This window comes from Notolabrus celidotus, chromosome 8 (genome assembly GCF_009762535.1).
Source record: "Notolabrus celidotus isolate fNotCel1 chromosome 8, fNotCel1.pri, whole genome shotgun sequence".
NCBI classification, from domain to species: domain Eukaryota; kingdom Metazoa; phylum Chordata; class Actinopteri; order Labriformes; family Labridae; genus Notolabrus; species Notolabrus celidotus.
This window is the reverse complement of record NC_048279.1, coordinates 23,621,378-23,641,479: the sequence shown is the minus strand read 5'-3', so window position 1 is coordinate 23,641,479 and position 20,102 is coordinate 23,621,378. Positions and strand designations below refer to the sequence as shown.

The window sequence follows — 20,102 nt, the reverse complement described above, 5'->3', positions numbered from 1 at the left end:
TAAAACCTAGTGTGAGAAATAGGAACAGTACAGATGGTTGGGCAGTGGCATTTGCTTAAATCCTTCCTTACACGTATCCAGTGGCGAGTCTTTGTAGATAAGGATTCAGATTGTTGCACTTGTTAGATGAGTCAACATCTTAAGTACACTGCACATGAATTGGCTTTGTCTTTTCTGGCTCTTTAAGTGCTACATGCTCCTTTTTTATTTATAGCCTGGGACTTTTATACTGGTTTCATTTGAGTGGAGTCGAAACACCAAAACAAGGGTCTAAAAAGGGACTAAGAAGCTCTTATAGCTTGAAAATAAATCAAGGTAAGACAATTCTGTAACAAAAACCGTGGTAGCAACCAATGTGAGTCTTTTTCATATACTCAAATTCTAACATTCTGCAATATTTTTTCATTGCATGCAGTGTTTTGTACTGGTCAACTCGAACCTAAAGCTAAATGTCAAGGGGTTGTGGAGGTGAACTGGGAATATCTGATGGAGGCCCCTGTCCATGAGGTCTTCAACTTCCACCTCCGGAAAGATTTCTTGTGCATCATGGGGAGATTTGGAGACGTGGTATCCAAATGGGCCATGCTCAGACCCTCCATTGTGGAAGTGACTGCTAGGTTGTGGCTTGAAGGTCATCAGTGCCTGTAGTTGCATTAGTCTTTGAACCCGCTAGTGAAGACCAGTGGTGAAGGATTATGTCAGGCTGAAGGGAGGAGGCCTTTCTGGGCTTCAAGAGTATCTGGAACTGGCTGAAAGGTAGCAGATGGAAAAGAGGGCTGCTGCTTCAGTGGTTGCAGAAACAAACCCCAGAGTGTGGGAGGAGTTTGGGGAGGATAAGGGTGTTCTGGCAAACCACCACACACCTCAGGAGAGGACAGCTGGGCTTGACTGTTTTACGCAGGGGTGGGCACGTCCTCTGAGGAGGAGGCCGAGTCTGAATATCCTGGAGAAGCCCTGCCTATATATTTGGCAAAGGTCCCCGAGGTAGTCAGAAAGCTCCTCAGTGGCAATGCGCCAGGTTTGGATGAGAGTCGCTTAGAGATACTGGAGGCTCTGGACATTGATGGGTTGTCTTGCTTGACACGCCTTTTCAATGTAGTGTAGAATGTATGTCTGGGACTGTGCATGTGGAGTGGCAGACTAGGGGTGGTTTCCAATTTTTCCAAGGGGGAGCATAGAGTGGGCTATAGCTATCAGAGTATCGTGCCACTCAGCCTCCCAGGGAAAGCTTTTATTCTAGGGTGCTGGATGAAGGCTCAGGTTGATTGTCAAACTTCAGAGATAATGCAAATTCTGTCCTGGACATCGTACAGTGGACCAACTCTTTACCCTCCTGGGACTACTGGAGGGTGCATGGAAATATTCTCATCTAGTCAGCATGGGTTTTGTGGAGTTGGAGAAGGCCTACTATCATATTCCTTGGGAGTCTTATGGGAGGTACTGTGGGAATATTGGGTTCTTAGAAAGAAATGCTAGGAAGAGGGATGTCTGTTTCAACTTGCTCATGCTGCTGCCATCACAACCTGACCTTGGACAAAACAAAGAAAGTTGAAAGATGGATGGAAGTTGCGAATTGTTAAAATAGAGAAAGATTGTTGATATAGGAAATCAAATATCGTAGTTTTAAGCAATGAAAGACTCTGTTTTGGCCAGATCAATTATCGTCCCCTGTGCCCTGCATGAAAACTGAACATGCCACAGGTTTGACATGTTATTTGTACATATCTCAGTTAAAGCTGCGTCACAGTCCCAAATTGTAATGTACCATATTGTCTGATTTAGATGCACCAGGCCTGGCAGATTGATACTGTAGAACAAATGACTGGTTTCCTGTGGGTTTAGCATAATGAATGCCACCACTGACACAACACATTGTGATCTGAACCATTGCTAATATAAATCATATTGTTTAGTCTAGCTTGAATTCTCCCAAATAGATGCGCTGAGGGAAAAAAGGTTGTGTTTTTACTTAGCCTGTGGAGAAGGCTAATCAGCAACACCCTGCTTAAAAACAGCAAAGGTGATTCATGCAATACTCTTGCATGCAACACTCTTTTGTTTGTATTGGCCTCTTGTTGGGGACAACTTAATCCTCTTTAGTACTGAGGCAGATTTGTCTCATATGTCTCCTTGCTTCATTCGCCCTTGGACATTGGTAGTAAACAGCCATGATGTAGCTTTACAATTCTTAATGCAGCACATTGCTTTTTCCACAGGCTCATAGTGATGTCATTTGGAAAATTACTATTCTTGGGCATTTAGTAGAAGTAATATAAAGTTTTCCTTATGTATGGCAGAAATATCTTACACTGGGTACATTGCTTTATGACTCTTTTTCTTGGTCCATCTGCCCCTGAGTCAGAAAAGAAACAGTATTAACCTCATCCACTCAGGTCAATATGGCCGTGTAGCATGTTGTAACCCATCAACCAGAGATAGATACCAATCTACCAGAGTCAACAGAAAGCCCATTACAGCAGCACAGTGGGTGATTATCAGACCAGATAGGGGGGTGCAGAGAAAGGAGACCTCCTCCAGTTTGTGAGTGGGATCATCAGGGTTTCATCGTGCTGCTGACCTTTTAGGTAATAGACCTGGATGACCCCTCAAGGAGGATTGAAAGGCAACCCCACACAAAGCCAATGACCTCCTCTTAAAACGGACACCTTCCCATTGATTAAACACTGCACAGTTCTATGGGAGCTTCATAAAAAATGCACCTACATATAATAGCTTTTACACTATAGCTATGAATATTGCCCTTACAGTGTCGTACATTGTTAGAGCTCACCTCTTTGAACCTTTTTCAGCTCAACAGAGGCGAAAATTGAGGACATCCATGTACAGACAAGACAGAAAATAAGAGCTTAAAATGGTTTTACTGATGTTTAATGGAGGGATGTAGGCGGGGTGAGCTGATACCACAACAGAGCCTCAGGGCAACATCTTCCAGAAGCTTACAAGGAGAGGCAGATCGTACACAGCTCACAGGAAAACTCTGAGAGAAAATCCATAAGTTAGATTTAACAGAAGCTGTGACAAAGGGCGTAGAGTCAACGTACACAACAAGCATGGCACACTGATAAACTGTACCTCTGTTGCCCACTTAAATTGTTATTCAATTGCTGCGTATCAGAGGCACTGTTAATGTGGCTGAAAACAGATTTAATGGTCATATTTATTGGTGATGATGCCGAAGACTGGCTAGTGGCGGGTGCAATAACGCAAGGTGGCATCATAATTATTCATAAGGAGCTGTAAAGTTTTGTGGTTTGCATCTCCAAGTGAAAAAAAAGGCAATTTAAGGCAAGCAATAATCAGGGGGAAGCTTCCAATGGCCGCTGTGCCCCTTCAGCTACATCCTGGTACCCCAGACAGGGTTCATTACCAGAGAAGATGGCCTGCAAGTAATCTCAACACTTAACCCTCCAGAGAGCCTCAGTCGCCAGACACTCAGGGGCAGAAAATGTCACGTCTGACTGGAGGCATGGGCAGCATATAATGTCCTCCCATTTGGAAAGTGAAATTGTTCAAAGTTCAAGAAAAGTATTGCAGCAGAGTCCGGGCGACGTATTCCCAGAGGCGTGTGGGGTTGGGTCGACAACTCAAGCAGTAACAGCACACGAGAAAAATTACAAGCTGTGCTGCAATACTGTAATCCTGCACACAAATACAGAAGTATAATTCTACCATGGTTGGCAGTCATGCAACATTTAGGATTTCAGGTTTTTGCTCAGAGGATTTTTGCTGAAAAATTCAAGCTCAATTAAGCCCTCTTCTTGAGGAGAGGAATTATCTGCTAGCCTCAAACATGGACATAAAATGAAGCTTGAATGAACTTACTACCTCAGTATCTTCTTTTGAATTACTTTAACACTATATTAAGTGAATATTGAGATGTTTTCTTTATACTTTCTCTAAATTTAAATTGTATTTATCAGAGTTTATTTATTGTATTTTTAGACATCCTTTGTTTTATAATGCTGGTTTTAATGAGTACTATACAAATACACTCCACTCCACTACCTCATGATAGGGGTAACAGCAATTTAAGATAACTCCATATATAACCACACTCTGATGATCTTGTTTGCTCCTGTAGGTCATCTAAAGGACATGATATTAACTTCAGTCGGTTTCTTTCTCAGCTGAAAAATCCTCTCACAAGTTTTGAGGGTGAAACTGCAGTTGCGGTTAATTTAGAAACTTGGCAAAGATACTTTTCAAAGTGTAAAACCAAGCATCAGAGCACAGCAACATTACCAGCTCACAGGAGCTGCAGGTGGGTGGTCATGTCTGCTCACATAATCCTTTCATTAATACTCTGCACGGAGCATGTTTTTGCATTTAAACATTCAGTGCGTCACAGCTGCTTTAAACTTTCTGCTGAGGATCCTGTAGCTTAACGCACAAGGCTTAACACTGACACTGCAAGGGTCAGGATTCTCATTCAATCTGCAGCCATCCATGCTCAAGTGAGTGCATCATCCAGCAGTTTTTCATCAGCCTCAGGACTCCCAAGGCAAGCCCCCCACTGCGGCTGTAAGCCACAAAGAAACTCTGAGACTGTCTTGTCTTTTCACTTTTGGTCAAGTCTTGCCCATGCTTTACATGAATAATGGAGTGACAGGAATGTGAGGGCAAGGTGGCAGCAAGGACACAGGAACGGAGAGGACAGGCTCAGAGACGGTCACTCTGTTTGGCTCTTTTCCACTGCTGGGCACCAAGCTGTTACACCGGGGCGGGAATATATTTATTCAACTCTTAGCACACACTCTCCTGTTGACAAGAAAGGTGAAGGTAACAGATGAGCCTCTCGAGGAAGATCTGTAGATATCTACTGCGTATGTTTAGGTGCTACATCATGTTTGTTGGAAATGTGGCAGTTCAGGATTTTCCATTTTATACTCGAACTTGGTTTCTGGTCAGATGTCTTGTAGAGAAGACTATTCTGAGGTGTTTTGGGGTTTTGCTGAATCCTCTGCACTTCTCCTACATGGCTGAGTTGTACAGTTTTGTACAATTTTATGACTTAAAAAATTCATTGGAGCTGCTGGTGCTGGAAAGACTTTTTTTTTACACCCCAGTTGACCAGAATTTCTAAACCCGGAACCATCCAAAGCAAAAAATCTTCTGCTTATTTGTTGCTCATCTTGATCTTTTGAGACAAAATTGAGAAATAGAGCTGTATTGCTCCTAAGGGACCTTCAGGAGCAATAATGGAGAGCAAAAAGAGACCAGGCTTCTAAAGATTGAATTGAAAAGAATTTAAGCAGTAATTTAGGACTCTCATGTTTGTCTTGTTTGCCTCACTTTAGTCTGCAGGGACTATTCTATTTGTTTAACTTAAGTCCATCTTTGAAGTTTCTTGTAGCTGGGATACTTGTTTGATTTGAGCCTGTGATCTTATATATATGGAGCAGCCTACCAGTCGGCTACAGGCTTCAAAGCTAACATGACGTCAAAATGTTGCCATAAATAGATGTTAAAGAGGAATACTGATTAATGTTTAAATGTTTCGTACAGTCTTTCTCAAGCAGAGCCGAAGGCAGCCTAAACAGATGAGTTACTCAACTGTCAAACTCAAGAATCTTGTATGTCACATTAATTAATATTCATATTCTTTTCATCATAACTTGGTGCTTTTATGATATAAGATTTTCCTGAGACATAACTTCTGTGATATCTATAGCTGAGATCATATTGAGACACACTGAAGAGCTTGAACTTTTCTAATCTTTCTTTTATCAGAGATCTTGGAATGAGAATCTGGTAGACAAATTTAAACTCACCCTGTGTGAGACTGAACCTTCATAAGCAGACACATTTGAGAACTCATACTGGTCTCATTTTTCTCTCAGCTGAGATCTAGGAATGAGCATCTGTAAGGCAATAGTAAGAACAAAGAGTGGGAGTCTAACCTTTCATATTGAGATAAATCTCAGATCTTGCACAAGTCTCAGTTTTCCTCCAGCTGAGATCTAAGAATGAGACAACTGTGAGAAATATTAGAGAACTCACACTGGGCTCACTCGCTGTGAGAGTGAACTGTGTTTATTTCTCAGGAGTCACAAATAGGACAAGTCAGATAACGTACCAAATCTCCTTTTGATCTTGATAAGTGCTGATTTTTGTCATTTGATCAGACATAAATAAGATCTCATATTAGATTTGACTTTGCTTTGGACAGGGCCCTAGAAGCCACTGGAAGTACAAAGCCTTTACAGCCTTGACTGACTCAGGATTTTATTTGCCATCTAACTAACTACTTTGTATCCAAATATCGTAACATTTTGTTTTTTCAGTTAACTTTCCTGAGATTAAGTTCAAGCTTTAGATTTGTTGTGCTGCAACATTTACAATGAAAATAATGCAAATAATTGATCCAACCAATCATAAGACTAGACCCAGGGCAGCTCTGCTTATCTGTGTTATTGTTGACAGCAACAAGTTTTTTCTGTTGCGAACAGTCTGCTGCTGACTCTAAAGTTTATTGTAGTCTGTGGATAACCTTTTTGTGCAGTTGATGTTGAACCGGCTAATGGAGCCATCAAACATTCAGAGTCAATAGACTTATTGTTTATTATTATGTATGATAATTTGCATGTATGAGCAGTTATTTGTCTGTATAGTAGCATTTTACAGCCTTTTTGTCTATTTATATTCAAAAACATGGTTTTAATTGTTTTCCCTTCTCCCACTCCTTTCACTACCCCACTTTCCAGGATATGAACTATATGTATATTTGTTATTAATATGTATTATTATTTTTATTTATTTATAGATTACAATATTTATAGCGAGTAATATATTTATCACTATTGTAATATTCATATTTAACCCTCGTCTTTATTTTCTCTTTGTACCTGACCCAATATTGAGTTACTCTTGGTAAATGAATATGTTCAAAGAGTGAAAAATTCAGAAAGAATATCTCAGCCTGTACTGTATTTGCGTGCTACTTACTGTTGAATAAATATATACAGTATATATATATATATATATATATATATATATATATATATATATTTAATCAGGTGGTCACACTGCTGTTTTGGTGTGTTGATATCAATCAAAACATGAGCTGCGGCTCTTAAACAGTCTAGTAAAATGTAATAAAACCCCAATAATTGTCTACTTTTGAACTAAGTGTCTAAATACTTCTGAACGATTATTTTCACTGAGTTTTTTTCTTAATGGGAGAATCTCAGTTTCTATATTATGTACACACTAACATTTGCTGTGGCTACTCTGTTAGGATAAAGGTCAAAAGTTAAAACTTTTGGCAAACAAACCTTGTTTTGTTGTCAGTTCACCTTATAATGGAAAGAGTAAGCATCCAAGAGCTTGCTAGGTAACGGTTAGCATGCTGACAGATTCTTTACAACAGAGCTGCAAGTATTGCGATTTAAAGGCTGGAAACATCCATGGCGCAGACACTGTTTTTCAGACACGCATACCAACAACCGATACTTGTAAAACTACTAGTAGTAGTGTATTCCTAATCAAAGTAGCTTATGGTCCAAAACATGACAAACAACCCACTCAAATTACATAAAAGTGTGTGGACCGAATGGCGTATTGTTAAATATTGAAGTGTGACTTCATACTCTGTATCTGTGCAGTGTTTTTCTTCATTTTAATCAAGATTTGTGTGCCTATGTTGTCCTCTATGTTCTCCTTAATGGTCCTGTAGGGGATGAATATTGTTACTGAATGCTACTCAATTGAACCAAAAAAGTACATTAGAAAAACAATAATGTTCACAGGCCACCAGCTGCAAGACAAACCAGCACTTTGGCACTATTAAGGCATGCTCAGCAGAACAGAATCACAGCGCTAAGTGACAATAATGTTATCTTAAGAACCAAATTACAGAGAAATAACCCCACAACAGACGTAAAGGTCAACTCAGCTGCTCAGTTTTTATTGTTCGTGGTGGGTGAATCATCTTGCCTTTTGTGCTGTAACTCTCAAACACTGCTGCTTTGTCTCGTTCAATGTTTAGAAAATACTTTAGTTGGTCTGTGCTTTGGGACACAGAGCTGCTGCTGTATAATGGTAAATATAGATTGTATTCCATGCACTTACTGCAGGGACTGGCTGAGGGACTGCTGACATACTTTTGAAATGAGTAAGAATGACAGCAGGACCTCCCAGCTTTTCAATTCTTATTCTGTACACCTTGGCTTAATGGGAAGTGTTGGACCAAGACTGCTGCCATCTCCCTGCATCTGTTTTTGGATGAGCTCAGCACTTCTCTTTCTCTTTCTGCCTCTCTCCCATGAATATAAGATATCCAGCCAATGCATCTGTCACATTTTTATCACAGATTCTTTATTCACTACTTCCACTTCCCATTTTCTCTCCCTCTGCCTTGTCGTGATTTTTTCCACCCAGTATTCTTGTTTTTGCGTTTTTCACTGATCTGAGTTATCTTTCATTCTTTGCTGTGTTGAACAAGTCATAGTATGAACATACTGTGTGCCAGATGATATATCTTTGAGTATAATTCACTATAAAATCCAAAGACTGCAATTTTACTTGACTGTCTCAAAGTTGAACTTAAAAATGAACCTTCTGTATTGTGTTTACAAAATTCCCACATGCAATGATTTTGAGTCAGTTTGTTAAAGAGGCAGAAGATTGACTGTTGAACTGAGAAAGTTCCCCAAAATATACAAAAACTTTATCCAGTGTTTTATAAATGAAGTAAAGGCTCTGTATCATGTTTTGGGGGTAAATTTTCCACATGAAAGAATAAGTACTTATTCAATTTAAAAGGCCTAGTGTATGATTCTTTTGTCCCCTTTTCTACCATAAGGCAGTTTAAGCTAACATTTGTGGTTTAATGCTTTGCCACTTAAGCTATTGTGTGTTCTTTATGAAATATGATTGAAATCGAGCTAGGTTTGCTTCCTGAACATCCCACAATACAGGAGTGGATTAATATAGTAATGATATTTATGTTATGGAAAGGATTACTTTCTGTTTACAACTTCAGAAAGATGTCTTTATTAAACTCTGGACCAAGTGGACTAAGTATGTAAAACCCCTACAGACAGATTTTGTGGATGATACCAATCAAGGACCCAGTGATGCTGTCTTGTCTTAGCTAATTACATGTTTATTTGTTTTTTTGTGTGATTTTTCTCTCACTTATCTCTCCCTGAAATGTTTCTGGCTCACTCCAGTGTTAACATATGGTCTACCCCAGGTTGTATTTAGTTCTAATAATCTTTAAAAACTGAGGACTGCGGAGGAAATGAACATCATTCTTGTTTTTATACTAATGCCCTGTATAACAAACTGCTGTCCAATAACAAAAAAAAATAATCTGCATGTTTGATAAATTATTCATGTCACATATCTCTGCCACACAAGTGAAGCAAGCTAACATAACTTCTGTCGGTTAGCTAAGTAAGACACTACCTTTTTCAAGTTTATTCAGACTATTTTTTCTTATTTTTATTGACATAAAGAATTTTACTCAGTAATTAGTCTAGTCCAGCATGCTCACTTTTGTTAGCTAGCTCAGCAAGTGTTCTAACAATGCAACAATGCTAGTTAATAAACTTATTTTGATTCTGTTAAGTAGCTCTTCTTGCTAACAGGAGTTTCTTAGCTAGCCAAGCAAGCCTTGGTTAGTTCACTTGGGTAGCTCATTCATTTTCTCATTAGATGATCTTATTTATATGCACAATTTTTTTAAAGGTATAGTGAACAAGTGAAGAATGTGTTTTTGACAAGCAGTTAAACTTGGAGTTGTGTGACAGCTAAGCTAAGTTTAAGCCTCTTAGAAGCTGAAGTAAGGTTTAAGGTGTTTCCTCCTTACATGCTATGTTAAATGCATCCTTTCCATGTTAATAACCTGTGGGTTTCCTTCTCAACGGTATTGAAGGAGAGCTGACAGACTGAATTATTAATTGCATTGCATTCTCTATGTATATGACCCGGCTGTAATTATCCCTAATGACAATTCCCTGTATGCCTCCTGATGTCTTTATTGATCGTCAGAAGGAGACATCTTTTTCTAACAATAGGTCAGTTGGTGAGACAGTTGAAGGGTGTAAATATATAATAAAAACGTATCTGTAGTGAGAACCTATGCCTGTAAGCCTTTTCAGTGTGTCTTTTTCTTCTATTTTGCAGTTTTCTCATGTATCCTGGATTGTCTCTGTTCAGATACTCTCTCCCTGACCAACAACCTGTTTTTAATCTAGAGTCTGTTCAGATAAGTTTGATTCAATTTAGTCAATCCAACCCATAACGCACCACTCTCATCAAAAGCTATTTCATGCCCCTGAAACATTACTGAGACTTTTCTGAATGAGTGCACTCTCATTTCCAGTGACAAAATACTTCATTACCGGGCCAGCATGAACATGACGGGGGGGACGGGGGACGGGGGACGGGGGACGGGGGACGGGGGACGGGGGGGGGCGGGGGGTTAACACTGTGGATGATGAATTGTGTATTGTGGTTGAAGTGCTCTTCAGTGTACTGTCCTATTTAAATTGACAAGCGGCCTCTGCTCCATATGACTAAACTGCTATCCTGGCAGGGGAAGCTGTCAGGAGGATGTGTGAGAATTGCTCAGGGCAATGAGTGGCCCTTATCCACCATGGAGAGCAATGCTTTGACAACCTGGTGTCCTCCATGAAAGCCCGTGCAGATTGGATCCCTTTTGAAATGTTTTGTATTTTGAGGCAGTGTAACACTCAGGGTCAGTGTGTGGCCATGAGGGAAGTGAGGAAAAAACAGGAAGGGAGTGTAGGTATTCAGTAAAACATCATGTTAGGGATTTTTATTATGACAGAGTAAAAAATCTGCAGTTAATACCCTACCACCATTCTGCCTGATGGTCTATTTGTATTACTTTGTCTGTTCAGGTCTGGTACATGAGATTCCTGACCTGTATGAATTTTTTAGGTTCACAGAAAAAATGATGATAGGATTTAATTTAATACATGCAATCATCCAAAATCCACACCTTGTTGCATTTGATTTTGAATGAGAGGTTAATAAACATTGTCAAAAGACTTTTAGTTTCCTGATAATGTTAACCACTGATGATGCCCACAAGCAGACTAATAATAAGGATGTACAGTTTTGTCCAGCTACTGTGGGCCAACCACCAACGTTGAGCCTTGCTGTGGGCTTATGGATTTCTGAGCTCACAAGCTTTCTGGCACTCTACCAAAATTTATACATTTAATTAGTCTGTTGCTGATAAAACTCCAAGGTGCTTGGGGGTCCTCTCCTGGCTCTGCTGAACTTTTGAACTCTTCATTCATAATTTCAAATGTTACTGGTGACCCAGGTCCATACTCCAGTACATAATAACTTAAACAAGACTCTTTTATCATCAAGTGCAAAGCAAGTAAGGCACATTCCCTTACAAAGAGACCGACTGTTAGCTTAATATTAAAAAGCAGAATACTTATACAGATGACACATGGATATATATTAGATAGCTAACCTTAACTTGAAAACCAAAGTAAACATAAAGACTCTTTATTTTCCACGTTTATTATTATTTTTAGGTGCACCAATGTTTTACTCCTAGAATAAATGCTTCATAGTGATGTTGGTTCGGTATGTTCTAAAGAAATCTCCTCACTTGTGTATAGGTTAAACATTTTATGAATGACATGAAATATTCAGCCTTGTGTGGTTGTTTACAACAACTGAAAATGGCTGCTGAAGGCCCCAGCACATATGATAAACATCAGTGGAATGTTTTGTGTAATAAATTCTTTATATATATAAGAACTTCAGTCCTGTCACATATCTTGGTTTTCTGTCATTCAATCAGCTTTTCTTTCCTGATGAAGGAGACCTTGAATTGATCTTTTCATAGCTAATCTATTTCATAGCTAATCTATTTCATTAAGCATTTCACAGCAAAACAAAGCCTGAACACCTTTATGGTTTCATAATACTATTTTCACAATATTTTTGCTGCAGAATGTTTCCTGGTTGGAAAGGTGAAGAGATGGATTTGTTACCTGACGCAACACACTCGGTGAAACCGAAGTGCTCCACATCAGTTCAGTGTTTGCTCAAGAGATGTTTTGACAAGAATATCTTGTCCAGACTTGATTTCATCTGGTCTTCAACCAACTTTCAACATTCAAATCTTAGTTAGTGCAACCTTATGCTGTCAGAACAGAGCCTATAATTTATTTTCCATCTTCACTTTGTAGGACATGGCTTTCAGAATTGTACTGTAATTTATTGTCAGTATTACTTATTTGGATAGTTGTAACAATTTAAACTATTACATTTTAGTGAACAGAATTTAATGAAAGGAGCCATATATTTAAACATGGCTTGAGCCTACAGAAACAGCCCTCTGCAGCTTTGGTGTTTTCTTTGGTCTAATTCAGTGAGAGGCTGTCTTTTGCCATAACTGTGGTTATGGCTGAACAGTCCGTATCAATCTATGTTAATTACCTACCTATAAAAAATGACATTGGTCTTGTTATCCAGCTCATTGGCATCTTTGGATCTGCTTTCTACAGGCTGACAAATGAAGCTGTGTGTTTATATTTTCTCATTTAATCAATCTCTTGTCACAGCAGTGTTGGTATCAAAATATAACTGATTCATTTGAGTTAAATGTTGACATAGCATCATGTAGCATTGTGTTTCTCACCTTGTCTGACTTTTTGTGTTCATGTTTGTCTCTTTTTTACAATTTGTTCCAGGCTGTCTTCTTTGCTCATGATCATTCTCTTTGCTCCCCTGCAGTTTCCTCCCTGTGGGTGGTCCTGCTGTAACTAATATGAATATCAATGGAAACCCTTTGATCATATTAATATCCTCATTTTATTACATCCTGTTATTAGCTCTGAACATGAAGATGTCATTTATGGAGAGTCTGAGATATCTGATGTGCAGGATTCTGGCTGTCTGTTTTGAAAATGAAAACTGTCTGTTGAAGGTGTTGTTGATATAACCTCGGGGTTTCGTTTTGGTTTTACTTTGACATCTCGTGGGATGTCACACAGAGAGTTTGCATTTCGAAGGTATTAAACCAAAGAAATATTCTGTCATTCACAGCACTGTAAACACACAAAGTCACGCCAAGATGAGCCCTGAGTGGCTACATCTCAGCCATATGTGCTGTAATAGTTTTACAGACAGAGTGATAAAGACAATAAGTATGAAGGAATCACCTATTTCCTCATGTACAGTAGAAACGTAATTTAAACAAATTTGGTACAGTGTGTGAAATGTTGATCAAAACAGATTTTGGTTGTTTGCAAATCATTTAAACCATTTATTTAATATAAAGTAGTGCAAAGACAACATATCAAATGTTGATACTCAAATGTTTCTTTTATTAAAAATACATCCTCATTTTAAATTTTTATGCCAGCAACATGTTTCAAAACAGTTGGGATGGGCATGTTTACCATGCGTTGCATCACTCTTCTTTTAACAACACTCAGTAAACATTTGGGAACCCAGGAGAGACAGTTTCTGAAGTTTTGAAAGTTAAATGTTGTCCCAGTCTTGCCTGATATATGATTTCAGCTGCTAAACAGTTTGGGTTGTCCTTTTGAAAACATTTGGTGCACAACCAAAAATGCAACAATGAGAGACAAATTGGGGACTGCAGGCAGGCAATAGTTGCATTTCCACCATAAAGCCATGTCGTTTTAACATGATCAAAATGTGTTTTGGCATTGTCTTGCTGAAATATACAAAGTCTTCCCTGGAATAGGGAAAAGGCATCGTCTTGATAACAGCATATGTTGCTTTAAAACCTGTATATATTGTTCAGCTTTGATGATGCCTTTCCAGATGTGTAAGCTATTCATGCCATGGGCACTTAAGAGTCCCCATACCATCATGGATGTTCACTTTTGAACTGTGGAATTGTAACAAGCCAGGGGACCCTTTGTCTGGTTTAATTTTACTTCATGCTTTGTGTGATTCCCTCCATTTTGATTAACCACATCAGTTTCACCTGCTGTTTTTTGCTTAGTGTGCATGTAGTTGTTGTGTTTCCTCCCTTGTTGGATCATTACGTCTTTCCTGAGATTTTCTCAAGTCGTCTGGTGTTTTTCTTCTCCTTCTCCACGTGGTTGTTTTCTTTTTGATTTTACTTCTTGGACTTTTAGAGTAAATTTTTGTTAAACCTTGAGCTTTTTTTGTTCTTTTGTTTAATAAATATTCACACATTTCCTCCTTTGTTTGAACACAACATTTTGTTTTCCCAGTCACCACTTTATTGAAACATGCTGGTGACATCAAACTTTAAATGAGCATATATATTTTTTTAAAACAATTATATTGTAATATCAACATTTGATTTGTTGTTTTTGCACAATTTTGAATTAAATATAGGCTTTGATTTAAAGATTTGCAAACCATAAACTTCTGTTTTTATCAAGATTTCACCCAGTGTCCCAACTTTTTTGGAATAGATGTTGTAAAACTGTAATGTGAATTATGAATGCCACCTTCTTCTCTGAAAATAGTTCAGCTCATTCCCTTTTCTGCTGGCTGCTTGCTGCCAGCATGGCATTAAACTTTTATATCTGTTTTGAACTGTTAGGGAGTGTGCTCTTTTCCCTGCCAACCTCTGCACTGCACCTCTACTGGATTTATTGGAAATATGACATACCTCTAAGCCAACCTGTTTGCAGACAAACTTATTCGAAAGACCTCTCCCTTAATTTTTAAGAGCCCTCTTTTCCAATGCTGTCTGTGCTCCATCTTCAGTGCAAGCTGCCTGCTTTGGCCATATCCAAGCAGATTAATACGGTTATAAGTGTTGGTTAATACTCAGGATTTGAAGCTTTGAATCAGAGAAAAAGCTCTTGTTGCTCTAACATTGCTATCAATCCTGAGGCCAGGATAGAGATGCTTTGCAGGGGAAAGTGTTGTGCCAGTGTAGCGACTGAAATCTCAGGGAGAGGAGAGGAGAGGAGAGGGGACACTCATTGGCATTCCTCCTGCATCACCTCTCTCCCTGTTTCTTCCCTGGCGGCCAGCACCCAGTGTCTCAGCAGTCCTATATTCCAGGCCAGAGTGTGCTGTCTGCTGATAATAAACAGGCCAGCAAGCAGGCCAGAGTCACAGAGGTTTGCTGAGTTAGAGCCTGGCTGCCCTACTCTTGTCTATCTCTCTCAAAGGTTGGGCAAAACCTTTACTTTATGTTCAGTGTCACTGCGTTTTAAAACCCCTGCTGTTACTGCTTTGCTCCCGGGTCTGAATGTCATTGGGCTTGTAAGAAAGAGGGGGGAGTCTGAGGAAGGACCGGGTCTTTGGCATTTAGCCCAGTGCCAATAAAGGATTAAGCTCCAAAAAGACAGCTGTTAAATGGTGTGCCTTTATCCACCTCTTATCAAATCTTCTACAGCTCACTGGGGAGAAGTTTCTGACCCTGTTTCCTGTGTTGTAGATTCGCCTGCAGTGTGAGCCAATCGCTGTTGGTGCTGCTGCTGCTGTTACTTCACATCCCGGCCTTCCCACAGCCCCCCTTTCTCCCCCTCCACCAGCGCTGGGCAGCCACAAAAGCGTTGGCCCGATTCCAGGGAGGCTCCGATCCTGCAGCCACGTCAATCACGTCTTCACCGCTGGGTAACTATCAGACATGCAGACTACATCCGTTGAATTTTTAAGGGTTGAGAGGCACAGACTATTTCAGATTATGTGGCCTTGTTTGAGGATTTTTTTTTTTTAGCTTGCTTGTTACTTCTGGCGCTGCTCATGTGTGCATTTTTCATGTAAAAGAGGCATTTTCTCCAGCCAGGCTTGCAATATGCTCAAACACACAGACACACACATACACATACACACACAGCAAGATGCCAGAGGGCTCAAAGGGAATCTCCAGGGGTTTGATCAGAGCTGCAGTGTCTTTGTTTTTTAAGCCCATTGACTAGTTCTATCTGGCTCCAGGTGTCACCTACTGAACTGTGTCAAACACAGCAACTGCATTTCAAAGAATGCTCTCAGTGAGGCAAAGAAATGCTGAGCATATTATTGTGTATGAAATCTTGCCTTGCGTGCAAAGAATAACAAGCCAGAGACAAATACTGATGAGCAGACAAGCATGCAGAATCCAAGGACAGAAATGTATAAAGCTGCACTTTCTAAGCTCTACATTTGTAATGAATCAGATATACTGAAAAAGAGCCAACAAAGACTCTGCATTTCCCTTTAGCTCTTTTACCATTTTAACACCCAACATGCCAATTGTTTTGGTTTTCTACCCTGCATTCTTTCTTGGTTCCCTTCACTTTCATCCACCTAATTTCCAGCAACTGAGACTGAAGAATTCAGGAATAAAGCTCAGATTATCAGACTGTCCACTGCATACCCATGGTTAGTGTGCATTTGGAAGACAAAGCAGGGCATTTAGAAGCTGAACATTCAGTACGTTTACATGCACAGTTAAGGCAACGGTTATAGCTCGGTTAGGGGATGTAATTTGACTACTTTTTCTTGTCCTCGTTTACAAGCACTGAGTGAAAATTGATTTATTGACAAAGTATATCTGCTTCTGCTATGGTAGGGGGCATTATGCCTTTTAGCATTATACCCCTTTCAGCAAGTTATACTGTATGACCTTCCTCTGGTTGGCCTATTACATCTCATACAAGGTTCAACCTCTGGCTTTGAATGTGAAGCCAACACGGAAGTGCTGTAAACTGCAGTTCCTTGATTGCCCACTTGAGGCTGGCTCCAGCCATGTACGCACAGATAAAAAAACAAAACAGCAAAAGCATGTTTAAAGCAAAGAACAAAAAAATGATTTTGGTCTGAATGGCTCATTTCTCTATCTGCATACACTGTACAGGTTGAACTTTTATTGTATAACTCATCAGTTTTTAAGATATTATGGTTGCAAGTCTTGCATAATTAGGGGCATGGCTGACTTCACTGTTAGGTGGGCACAGTGTAGCTTTAAGCAGGGAGCCTGATGGCCCACCTCTTTGCCTCATGTTAGGTTTAGAAAGTTAGGTCGAAGCTTTTTTGTGTTTGCTCTTAGACACCCTCCCCCCACATACAACGATCTGTGTTGGTACATATTTAATTGAGTGGGGAGAACAAAAAGCCTGTCTGGGACAGGCTGCGTAAGAGTGGTTTGGGTTTGTGATCCACTGGACTATCTGTCCTACTGACCCCAAAAACCTGTCTGGACAGAAAATAAAAACCTGCATGGAAATTATAAATATAAATAAATATAGATAGATATAAATAGTTTCTCATTGGTTTTGTCTCAGCCAACATGGTATCCTGCTGAGTCTATTTAGTCTCTTATCTACTCATATATTAGGCACAAGTGATCACTATGAGAGATGCGAGCCGTGATGTCCTTTTGTTATCCTGCCTGCTCTGCCCAGCAGCTCTGCTTTGGTGCATTTCATCACCGCTTCCGCCTACATTAAGCCGTCGTCTCTGGCCCCGTTGTTTGAGGCTTCTCTGACTTAAATTTATGGGTTTTGGGTTTCTGCCGAGTTGTCATTTAGGTGTGTTTGACCCTCTGGAGCCAATTCAATCACTGTCTACCCACAAGTAATATCCTCCGTCTGCCCTTATCTCTGACTCCAAATTACTGAGCCTCAGCTCCATCTGTAGAGCAGAGCAACACAGAGGGGAGCAGAGGGAACAAGGAGAGAGCTCTGAGAAGGTCATAAAAGGTAGCTGTTGGACAGAGAAAAAGGCAGAAGTCGTAGTCTGGGTGTAGATGCAGAGTGAGGCTGCAGAGATTTAAAGGATGCAGACCCAGCTTCATGCTCAGGGCTGGAAGGGAAATTAGCGCTGTTCAGTGCTCACCCAGTCATCCGACTGGTGTGGCGCGAGGGAACATTTCCTCCACTCAACTGCTGCACAGAGGAGATCTGGTTTTTTGAGTTGCAGCCTGTTAAAATGTTATCTCGCTCCAGGACATTTGAGAAGGGTTTTTACGATACTTTGTCAGCAAGAGAGATTTTTCTCTCTCCTCTTCCCTTATCGTTGGCTGCTTTTTTACACTCAGAGAGGATGATTGACAACTTCCAAGTTTAGTCTGTTTTTTTTATTATTTTGATAAACACAAATGTGCCAACTTTTGAAAAATTTGAATGCCAGATTTAACAAATGAAAAAAGCATTATAGAATAACTGCACTTCAAATGTTTTATGAAGACATACAACACTATACACCAGGTACAGAAACAACAGAGTAAGGTATAAGCTAACAAAATATTGATAAGAATGAAATATTGAAGTCACTCAGTTCTTTTGAGGGGGCTTTTTTATGCCTTTTTTTGACAGAGGACAGTGGATAGATGAAACTGGGAGGAGTGGGGAACAACACCCAACTGGTGTCAATCCATGGCTGCCAGCTTCAAAGACTGGCCTCTGTACACGTGGCATATAAGTTGAGCCAGAACTAACGCTCTAAAGTCACATTATTAAGAAAGAAAGGAACAAAACAGACCAGGCAATTCATAACAAAACAGAACGTCAAGAAGTATCAACAAAAACTTCCCAATAATGTCTTGGTAGAGTTGTTTACGCATCAGTAATTTTGCAAGATCAATTTGGAAATCAGAACTGCAGTCCCTTGCAAATTTACAAACTTCCACACAGCCTTGTTTCCTAATTTGTGCATACCATGTGTGTACAACATTAAGCTAATGTGGCAGCACCCACACCAGTGCATCACTAAAGCTAATCAACAAGAAAATAACATGAACCACAATCCTCACCATGTTTCCTAAAGGTTCCCAGCCTCATGTCCTTGTTGGTTCCAGCATGTTACCATGTATCCTATGCTCCATGATTCCATAATCTCTGTGCTAACAAGCATATGATTACTTGCTAAATCTAAAACTAGCTTAACATATTAACATCATATTAGTGCCTAAGGTTCCTCAAGCCCTTGGATGAACCACAGGAGCAGCTCCACTGTGTAGCTCTGTGTTGTAACTTGGCTCACTGTTCCTGTAGCTCTCTACTAATCTATGTTCAAGGCAGCTTAGTTTGCTTGCCCACCCTGAATGTCCCTGCTTGTGTCACAGCCTCAAAGACCCACCGCAGTGGCTTCTGGGAGCATCATGTTCCACATCACGTTTCCTTTCCCCCCTCTTTCTGCTTTCCCTCATGCTGTAATTCTACTCCCTTGTCACAGTTTGATCTTCTTATCTCTTCTTTCATTTGAATTTTCTTCCTCCCTCTTTTCTTTTTCTCGGTTTCATTCCTCCCTTGTCGTCCTGTCATGTGTTATGTGCTGTGATGGGCCGGAGGCTCCATGCATGTGCGCTGTCCTCCAGAGGCCTGGCTCGTGGTGCGGGGCAATGAGCAAATGTGGCATTCCCCCCATCATCTTCTTCGCACTAGTCTCCCTTTTCGCTGTCACGTCTCCCACTCCTCGTCTTCACTTCTTTATTTCCCATTTCACTTAGCATGTATCCCTTCCTCGCTCTCTTTGCCTGTCGCCTCCAAGAATGATGGGTAATACTAGGGGAATGAGGGTTGTGAAGGAACAGAAATACAGCTTCTTCGACAAAGTGAGCTCCAGTATATGTTCTTCTGATATGAGTGTGTGTGTGTTGTTTTATTGAATTGAAGGGTAAATAGGTGGATATGGTCTTTACGCTGCCGAGGGAATATGTGGGAGGTGAGGGTGCGTTGTTTATGTTTGCAGCATCTTAGTTTTCCCATTTGAGGAAACAAGAATTTATGTGTAAGGTTGAGCAGTAAGTTGTGGGTCAGCAGTGTGTGAGGATTGTCTTTGCATTTGTGTTGTCTACAGCTCTGAAGTGCAAAACAACAAAAAAATATGGATGAAAACACCACAACAAATCTTAAACACAACCCTTTTTTAAAAAACTCTGAGCTATAATAGGAAACAAGCAGCAGAACAGTTTTTCATCAAAACAAACCAAGGTGTTTCACAATTTCACTAATCTCTTATTACATCTGTTTTGAAATAAAATCAGGATCCTCAAGTCTTTCGGTGTTTTTATTTTCTAAAGTTCATATTTATCTCTCCTTCCTACAACACCAATGGAACAATATAAAATCAAAGAATTGAGATTGCAGGATGGTTGACATATGGTGCTAGTTAAGCCAAGGCATGTGCCGAAGCGA

General features: G+C 40.0%; 1 protein-coding gene across 2 annotated transcripts in view; it reads left to right on the top strand.

The window, feature by feature from the left end:
* The window catches only part of drp2 (dystrophin related protein 2), a 185,029-nt gene that overhangs the window by 38,017 nt on the left and 126,910 nt on the right, over positions 1-20,102 (top strand). For both annotated transcript variants that reach the window (XR_004632101.1, XM_034689687.1), the window contains exon 2: positions 15,422-15,600. Coding sequence is in view for 1 of the 2 variants with exons in the window: in XM_034689687.1 (XP_034545578.1) it covers positions 15,422-15,600 (179 nt within the window). In the remaining variant the exon portion in view is untranslated. The remainder of the gene's footprint in view (positions 1-15,421; positions 15,601-20,102) is intronic.